Source organism: Monodon monoceros, unplaced genomic scaffold (assembly GCF_005190385.1).
Source record: "Monodon monoceros isolate NGI ecotype Baffin Bay Population unplaced genomic scaffold, NGI_Narwhal_1 Super_Scaffold_21, whole genome shotgun sequence".
Lineage (NCBI taxonomy): Eukaryota > Metazoa > Chordata > Mammalia > Artiodactyla > Monodontidae > Monodon > Monodon monoceros.
In genome coordinates this window covers 75,971,845-75,981,155 of record NW_021703778.1, presented here as the reverse complement: position 1 = coordinate 75,981,155, position 9,311 = coordinate 75,971,845, and the positions used below count along the sequence as shown (strand labels likewise).

The following is a 9,311-nucleotide window of genomic DNA, read 5'->3' as shown; positions in this document are numbered from 1 at the left end:
GACGTGTCTCTGACCCAGCACAGGTTCTACGGTCTCCAGGTTCTGACCCCATCCTAAGAGACCCACAGGCTGCTGCCAGGCCCTCCACCCCTCAAGTCGGTTCCTGATCCCCCTGCTCTGTGAGGAAAAGACTTTCCTCCAGGAATACTATTTCCTCTTTCTGGAAATGTGGGAGGAAGTACCATTCATTTCCTCTGTCTTCTCCTTCAAATATGTTCTCTTGTCCTCAGTCTCTCTGGGTCTTTCCCTTTCCTTCTCACCCCATCCTACATCCCCTCTCTCCTCCCTTCTCTCTCCCCTCCATCTTGCCTTGCCCGTCCCCGCTTTCCTCACTGTTCCCTAACATCTCTTCCCGGAGCAGGAATGGGAAGAGAGGCCACAACCCAGGCACTTGATTTCCCCCATGCCCCCTCCAAAACACCTCCTTCAGGCCACTGCTCAGGGACCCCAGAGAAGCCTTTGCAATTGTTGTCAGGCTCATACCCCGATTTGTGCCGTGGGCTAGGTGGGGGGTGGAGGAGAACATCTGCAGCTCAACCCAGCCCTGAACCCACCACCGGGCCACCCCTCCCTGCCTCACAGGCCCCGGAACATGTGGACAGGCAGGCTGGCTGTCCTTCCAGTCCTATCCTCCACCAGGGGCCCCCTAGATCCAGACAAAACACCAGGCAGATGCAGGGGAGCACCAGAAATGCTGTTTATTTCTCTGCCGCCCCCAGGCTGCCTGGTCTCTCTGGAGGGGCAGGCTACAGATGCATACCTGGAGAGGAAGACAGGGCAGGTGTCCAGGGTGGAGGGGCACACTGAAGGAGGAAGGGTGAGGAGATGAAGGACATTCTGGACACTCCAGTCCTGTCTGAGATGAGGGCAGAGCCTCCCAAGCCCCCAAGTCATCAGAGAACGCCAAAGGTCAGCAGGAGCTCAAGCAGGTCAGAGAGCCTCAAAGCCACGCCAGCCACTTCCGCTACATCCTAGTCTCCTGTGTCCTGTCTGCTTCAGCCTACCTCCCTGCCAAGCCCCAAGCCCCAAGCCCCACCCATAGCCTTCGGCAGTGTGTCAGTCCCAGTGCCCAGAATTCCATCAGTGAGTCCCCCCCACCCCGCTTGGTTAGGGCGCCGCCCTGTCAGCACGCTGCCCCGAGAAGGGAGCATGGGCATTGTGGTTAGCAGCAATTAGCACCGTAGACGGTGAGTTACGGGATCAAATTCTGTCCTAGTCACTAGCTTTGAGCAAGTCTAGAAGTTGGGGCAGTGAGTGTTCCAGAAGAGATGAGAAAGGGAGGTAGGAAGATGGGAAGTCCCCGATGCAGGCTTCGAGAGTTGCCGAGCCCAGACCCCTGCAGCACTTGTAAGGGACGGCTGCAGAGTCAGGGGCAGGAGTCAGCGAGGCCTTGGGCCTCCTCCAGCCCAGCCTGGGTGGGGGTGGGGCTAGAAGGCAGTGAAGAAGAGGAGGAGGAGGCTCTGGCCCAGCAGAAGCAGCCCTGGGGGCTGCTTCTCAGAGACCCCTCCTCCTGCTGCTGCAGCCTCGGGGCCCCCAGTACGGCTGAGGTAGATGATGACGACGTTGTCCTCAGGACCCGACGGCTGCACCTCATTGTCAACCGTGTAGCAGCCCTTACCCTCGGCCGCTTTGCCATGGAACCTGCGCCCCAGTGCATCCTCGCCACCCTCGCCTGGTGTGGCCAGTGCCACGTTCACCGAGCCCTCCGCACTGCCCAGCTCGTTGGTGGCCAGGCAGCTATAGGTGCCCTCCTCCAGCTTGCCGAAGTCGGGGATGAGCAGGCTGCCATTGGCAAAGGCCTGAAAGCGCGGCCGGCTGCTGGCTGCCAGGACACCGGGCAGAGCACGCCCATCGGCACCCACGTTGGGGCTGGCAATCTCCACGGTGCCGCCGGGCGTCTGGATGTGCCAGTGAACCTGGGGGGCTGGCTGCCCGTCCACGTCGCAGTGGAGCGCCAGCACGAAGCCAGGACGCAGCTCGGCGCCGTCCTGGCTGGGCTGGTAAGTGAGCTGCACCGAGGGTGCCGAGCAAGGCAGCGGCAGCAGGCGGTTCAGCCGTGTGCCCTTGAGCACGTGGGGTGAAGTGCAGGTGATGTTATCCTGCTCTGGGATGGACACAGCAGTGGTCAGGGCCCACGTCTTGAACCACACGATGCCACAGGTACAGTCGAAGGGGTTATCGTTGATCTGCAGGTGGGACAGCGCGGTGAGCGGCGCGAAGGTGCCCTCTGCCAGTGTGTGCAAGCGGTTGTGATTGAGCTGCAGTGAGCGCAGGGCGCGAAGGCTGCGGAAGGCGTCGCGGGGGATGAAGGTCAGCTCGTTGCTATCCATCTTGAGCAGCTGGAGGGCGCTGAGGTTGCTCAGATCGCTCCAGGCAAAGTCAGAGATGAGGTTGTGGCTGAGGTCCAGGCTCTTGAGTTGGCCCAGAGGGGCCAGGGCACCAGCGGCCACCCTGCGGATCTCATTGTGCGCCAGCCACAGCGACTGCAGCAGGGGCACCTCCCTGAAGGCGCCCTCTGGTAAGCTCGGCAGCCGGTTGGCCGACAGGCTTAACGTGGTCACGTTGGCCGGGAAGCCGGGTGGCACGGCCTCCAGGTCACGGTAGGCACAGTCGGCGATCTGGAAGCCGTACTTTTCCCCACAGTCGCAGGACTCGGGACAGGCCTGCACCAGGCCCACAAGGACCACCCAGCACAGCAGACGCAGCTCCTGCATCCTACCTCCTGCAGAGAAGGACATGCCACCGAGGTGACCCCGAGGACACACAGAAGGCACTCATCCCTCTCAGCACCCTGACCCAGAGCTCTTCCCCATCAGAAGGACCTGCCAGCATCTTCCAGCTAAGACCCAATACCACCTAGCCCACCACCCCCATTCTATAGGAGGGGAAACTGAGGCCCAAAGAAGGTCCAGGACTTGCCCGAGGTCATGCAGTCAGGAGCAGGTGAAGACCGGACGGAAGAGGACCCCAGCTCCTTCTCTGAGCAGAGAGCTCTCCCTGCATCGGCCAGCTCCGAGCTGACTTTATGGCTTGAGATCTGTTTTCCAGCCACCTCCTCCCCCCAGCACTTGGCAGAACCTCCCCCCTGCCCTCCCACATCCTGGCCGCAGTCCCTCCCACTAGAGCCCCCCATAGGTATGCTTTGCCCCGGCCTAGACAAGGACCCTTGTGCAATGCACACCACCCCCATCCGCCCCACCCACCGCTCTCCCGTTCCTACCGGCCCGTGACCACAGCAGACACCAGACCCTTTCTACAGAATCACACCCTTGGCCTATTCGGTTCAAACTACGCCAGGCAGCTGCCTAAATAAACCCCTGCCAGGACCTCTCAGCTGGCTTGGGTGAGGCCAGTGGCTCAACCCAAATACTGCTGAGATTTCCAGGGCTGCGGTTATTAGAGGGACTGAGGCCCCCTGGACAGATCCAAGCAAGGGATTGTCCCAAGCACCCCAAACCAACAGGAAAGTGCCCAGGGGAGCCCAGCCCCTGTGCCCGGCAGGCTGCCCTCTCTTCCCACTGGCCCTTGGAGCCCTCTTCCAGCTGGCTTACCTTCAAACTACTCTTTCTTAGTCAAGCAGAGCCTCTTCTAAGATGGGACCAAAAAAGCAACAAAGGAAGAGTTAGCCCTGGACGGTCTGCAGGGCCAAGGGAAGATGAAGATGCTGGAGGACGGGGCAGCCTGGTCCCTGCCCCACCTTCAGTCTGCACACCTGGGCCTGCCCTTTCCTTATCCGAACGGGGTGCCTGAGACCGTCTGCTGAGAGGAGGCTGCAGGAAGGAAGCCCAGGCAGCCCGTATACTTCCTCCTTCCAGCAAAACAACTGCTTCTCTGCAGCAACAAGGACCCGTGTTTCATAAGTGACACCAGAAACTTGAGGGGGAAAAGATGCCAAATTTTTTGATTTTTTTTTTTTTCTCTCTCTCACTCACTTTTAGCAGCTTCAACTTCCTTAAAGACACAGCACTAGCTGGACAAGACCCAAGAAAAGATGTGGCCAGAAGGATTTTTATGGGGGGAAGGGTGAGAAACTGAATCCCGTGGAAGGTGGGAGACTTCTAACCTCACTTTGAACAAGAAATAAATGCGCGGGGGTGGGGGGCATTCTCCAAGCTGAGACCGTGTGAGGGATTGTGTGTACACTTGCGTGTGCATGTCTGAGTGTGGGTGTGATATCTCTATGTGCAGATGAGTTTGTATGTGTGTTTGTGTGGATGTGGGTGTGAGACCATGTATGGGTGAATCTGTGTGTTTGGAAATGTTTGGGTGTGTGTTTTTGTGTAGGTGTGAGGCTGAGTCTTTGTGTGTCTCTGTGTTTGTGTGGGTGTATGTGAGTCTGTCTGTATATTTGGGCGTGTGTGTGTGTGTGTGTGTGCATGTTTATGTGTAGAAGTGAGCGTGCATATCTGTGACTGTGTGTCTGTGTGGGTGGTGGGTGTGTTCCAGTGAAAAGCTGAGGCCAAAGTGTATAAAACACCCACGATGCTCCAAAGCCTCAGTAAGAAGCCAAAAGGTTAGAGATGTTTTTGTAAGAAAACACATCCTCCTGGCCCGCCCGTGTCAGGCCTGCCTGCTGGCTCTGAGGCTGGGCTGCCCTAAACACATGTAACCCCGGAGGTCCCCAGGCTCCAAGGCTCCAGCCCTGGCTCCCCACTGGGCTGGAAGTGGTGGGCGGGCGGGAGGCAGGGGTGTGACTGGGCTCCAAGCGGGTAAAAGAAAGCTCCGGACAGGAACCAGCTGGGCTTCAGTTTCCAGACTGGGATTCTAAGACACTCAGGCTCACAGAGACAGTTCCATCACCCAGGACTACCCACCTGGCAGCCAGGTGAGGCTGAAGGACATTGCTCCTTTTGGAATAGTCTCTCTGTGGCCTCCCAAGTGCCTGAAACCCCACCTTAGGTGCCGCCTGTCTGGGGACGCAGCCTCGCTCCCTGGGCTCTGCTGTCCCAACACTAGCATCCTCCAGGGAGAGGATACTTGCGTCCAGTTCTTTGTTTTTTTAAATTTTATATTTTATACAGCAGGTTCTTATTAGTTACCCATTTTACACATATTAGTGTATATATGTCAATCCCAATCTCCCACTTCATCACACCACCACCGCCACCCTGCTTTCCCCCCTTGGTGTCCATACATTTGCTCTCTACATCCGTACCTCTATTTCTGCCCTGCAAACCGGTTCACCTGTACCATTTTTCTAGATTCTACATATATGCATTAATGTACGATATTTATTTTTCTCTTTTTGACTTATTTCACTCTGTATGACGGTCTCTAACTCCATCCACGTCTCTACAAATGACCCAATTTCGTTCCTTTTTATTCCATTGTATATATGTACCGCATCTTCTTTATCCATTCGTCTGTCGATGGGCATTTAGCTTGCTTCCGTGTCCTGGCTATTGTAAATAGTGCTGCAATGAACATTGGGGTGCGTGTGTCTTTTTGAATTATGGTTTTCTCAGGGTATATGCCCAGTAGTGGGATTGCTGGGTCGTATGGTAATTCTATTTTTAGTTTTTTAAGGAACCTCTGTACTGTTCTCCATAGTGGCTGTATCAATTTACATTCCCACCAGCAGTGCGAGAGGGTTCCCTGTTCTCCACACCCTCTCCAGCATTTGTTGTTTGTAGATTTTCTGATGTGCATCCAGTTCTTGTTTCATGTGTATATATTGTATTTCTCTGACGTTAATAATAGCTTTTTTTTGAAAGCTTCATTCTATCTGCATTGCTGGTTTCTTCAAGTTGCATTTTTTTTTCTGTTAGCTTACTTATTTGGAACTGTCTTTCCTATTAGAGATTTTCTCAGTTAATTCACTTGACATAAGTTTATTCTCATGTGTTTAATGGGAGACCCCTCTACTAGAGAGGAAGCCTGTTCAAGGCAGACATCTTATCTTCCCTGTTGTTGTTAACCCCTGGCACAGAGAGGATGCTCAGTAAATACCCCTTGACTCAATGAATGGATGAGTTGCGTGGGCGTCAGCTGCCAGAAATGAAAGCGCTTTGGAGGCCACCTTCTCCACCCCCTCATTTTACAGGTAAGGACCCTGGGCCCAGACCGGCTTCCTCAGAACAGGACATTTTAAGAATATTTCATACAATGTGGGAGACCCACCCTCTGTTGGGTGAGTGAGCACGTTACCAGGCTTCCTGGGGGTCCTTTCACCCCCATTCCCCATCATCAAAGACCTTGATGGCAGCCCAACAGTAGGCTGCCCTTGGAATCCCATGCAGAGCAACCGGGGGTGGAGGCAGGGGGGAACGGGGTGGTGCTACGGCAGGAGCAGCAAGAGGGACCTGCCCACCCAGGCAGAGCTGAGTCTGCACACATTGGTCACTGACAGCTCTTCCCCATCTGCCCAGATCCCGTCACCTCCTGAGGGTGAAGTGTGCCCCACCTCTACCAAGAAGGACAATAGGACAAGGGCTGTCAGGGTCCAGTGGGCCTCTACCAAGAAGCATAGTGTCCTCCAAGGCGCTTCACAGTGGGCCACGCAGGGCCACTCCCTGCCGAGCCTGAGAAGCGGTGGTACAACTCCAAGGACTGGGCTTATCAACTCCTAGGCAGCACCCACCCCCGCCCCCACCCCTCGCTCTCCCTGCACCATCATCCCCTCATCGACTGAAAGTTCTTCCTGAAAAGCCCATCCCACAGGAGATAATGCGAGCAGGCAAGGACACAAACTGGAGGTCGGCTCCCCTTCCTCTTCCCAGCCGGGAGCTCCCTGTGGACCTGGAGATGGGGATCCTCGGTGAGTATGTGGATACCTTGACTGTCCCCAGATCACAGATGGAGGCCCAAAGGTCTAGGGCTAGAGAGCTTCTCTCAGACCCTAAAACCCCTCCACCATCCCTGGATCCTCAGCAGCCCTGCAACGGTGGAAGGGAGAATTAGGAGGAGGAGGAAAGGAGTCAGGTCTGGGAGCCCATCCTGCCAGCCCCATCCTGGCTCCTGTGGGCCTCAGGGTAGAGTGACCAACAGTCCCAGGATGCGGGGCTTTCAGTGTTAAAATCCAGACAGTCCCAGGCCAACTGGGACAGTTGATCACCGTAGCAGGGGAGGTGGTGCTCACTTCTTCCCACAGAGTTTTTCTTTCTGCTCCCCCTTCTCCAGCCCTCCGCAGGAGCCCAGCCCTTTCTCCTCCCGTTCCTCCTGCCTTCCCCTCCCACCAGGGCGGCCAATCCCTTTCCTGCTGCAGAGGCTCAGCCAGCCTGACTCCACCACCCCAAAGAGGCCTCACTCCAGCTGACCAGGGGGCCACGTCAGCTTTTCCTGGAAGGCAAAAAAAGATCCTGGAGAGAGAGAGAAAATAGAGTGAGAGGGACAGAGCCCAGCACAGAGGGAACTGGAGAGAAACCGAGAGACTGAGAAAAGGGAGACAGAGATGGGGGAAGAGAGAAAGAAAGCAATCACCGACAGCCAGGGTTAGACCTAAAGGTAGAGAAAGGTCGACACAGAAAAGGAGATGGAGAAAGAGGGTCTGCTGGGCCCTGAAATTGGCTCTGAGAAGAAGGAGACCGTTGGTGCTCAGATGTGTGGCCAGCCATGGTTGGGGGCTGTTGCCATCATGCGGAGAGGGCAGGCTGGTCTTGATTCCAACCCCACTTTCCCTCCACACAGCTTGCTAGAATAATTGGGAGGAAGCTCCGCGGCTCCCGGTGGGACTTGGTTAAGCCTGTGGGTCTCCCAGGAGGAAGAGTCTGGCCTGGGCCATTGAGAATACAGTTTCTCTGTCCTATGTGGGAGTCAGATGAGATGGTCTGATGTCCTTCAGCCCTGATGTTCTAGAATTTCTAATGCCTACCTTCACATGAGGAGTCTGCGTGCACTCGTGCGTTCACGCACAATCATTTCTGTTTGCATGCACGTGAGCCTGTGCTGATTTTCCATATGTGCTTGTTGGTACACGCACACTGCGGGTATGTGGGGATGGCTCGAGCGTCAGCGCGTTGTGTGGGCTCCTGAGGCTGTGGGTAGGGCCGGCAGGCCAGGCCCCATCTCCTCCCCTGCATCAGCCTCAGCCCAGAGGCCCCAGCCCAGGCAGAGCCGGCCTGGCCCCTGGCTGACCCTACCACGATGCCCTCACTCCCGTTTCCTTTCCCACCCTCCACCTTCCTCTCCACACACCCCTCCCCTTCGCTCAGGTGTGAGGGCCTCTCGGCTCTTCTCCAGTCTCAGTTCTTCAGAACTTGGAAACCAGGAGGTGCCTCTCTGATCTGCCCCTGGCTACTTGTCTGGCCCCATCTCCACCCCGCTAACTGTGTCCAGCCTCACGCATCACCTGCTCCCACGCTGGGGGCACTGCTCTCGTTCTTTTCTCAAACTGGACTCTGTAGGGCTCACTCCCTCTAGTCTATGGAGATTTTCAAATGCCAACTCCCCAGAGAGGCCTTCCCCAACCACCTTACATAATCAGCCTTTGTCACTCTGTCCCCTCACCCTGCTTTACTTGTCCCTCTTCCTTTTTTAATTTTTTTTGCCATGCCTCTCGGCTGGCAGGATCTTAGCTCCCCGACCAGGGATTGAACCCGGGCCATGGCAGTGAAATCGCTGAGTCCTAACCACTGGACCAGCGGGGAATTCCCCGTCCCTCTTCCTAACACTTACCTCTGACATATCTGTGAGTGTAATTCTTGTCCATCTCCCCAGTCTGAATATGAGTTCCACGTGGGTGGGCACTTTGTTCTGTTCACTGCGATACCCCCAGTGCCTGCCAAAGGGTCAGCCACTTAGCAGGTGCTCGGTAAATAGTGTTGAATGAATGAATGAAGGAAAAGACCTCCAGTCTCCTAGCAGGAAGCCTCTGCCCCCCGGCCCTCCTCCACCTGCCCAGGGCCTCCCCAGCCCCTCCCTTCTGTGTGGCACTGCCCTCTCTGTCGCTGGACACTCTCTAGCTGGCATTTCTGGTCCCTGCCTCCTAGTACCATCCTCACTGCCCTCTCCTGACCTTTCCCTTAGTTCGCAGGGGCCGTTTTCAGCAGCGGCGCTAACTGCGGCATATTTCATTGGAATTATTTTCTTTCTTCTGCCCGCCAATCTCACAGTTTCCAGAAATTCAGACCTCGGCCACACACCCAGGGCACATAGCAGATTTCCAGTTTTCAGCCTCACGCCTTCTCAAAGGCTAGGGGTGGGACTGGGGAGTGCTGTGAATGAGTGAGTCTTTGAATTAAGGTTCTAGACTGGGACCAGAGATATAAGGTCAGGATCCCAGTCCCTAGGTAGCGATGGTGCGCTGGAACAGGCCAAGGCCACTTGTTAGGGGTCAGCTTGAAAGGCCAGGATTAGATGCGGGTGTAGATTTA

The 9,311-nt window shown here is 55.9% G+C and overlaps 1 protein-coding gene across 1 annotated transcript; it reads right to left on the bottom strand.

The window, feature by feature from the left end:
• Positions 1-680: 680 nt before the first annotated feature.
• Positions 681-3,797, bottom strand: ISLR (immunoglobulin superfamily containing leucine rich repeat). The gene is made up of 2 exons (XM_029236425.1): positions 3,552-3,797; positions 681-2,722 (listed from the first exon to the last, which is right to left on the bottom strand). Exon 2 carries the CDS (start codon positions 2,712-2,714, stop codon positions 1,428-1,430), a length of 1,287 nt encoding a protein of 428 aa, XP_029092258.1. The 5' UTR covers positions 2,715-2,722; positions 3,552-3,797; the 3' UTR covers positions 681-1,427.
• Between the last annotated feature and the right edge of the window lie 5,514 nt (positions 3,798-9,311).

Coding starts and splice junctions, on each gene's coding strand:
- ISLR (XM_029236425.1), bottom strand. CDS start 2,714: ATGCAGGAGCTGCGTCTGCTGTGCTGGGTGGTCCTTGTGGGCCTGGTG.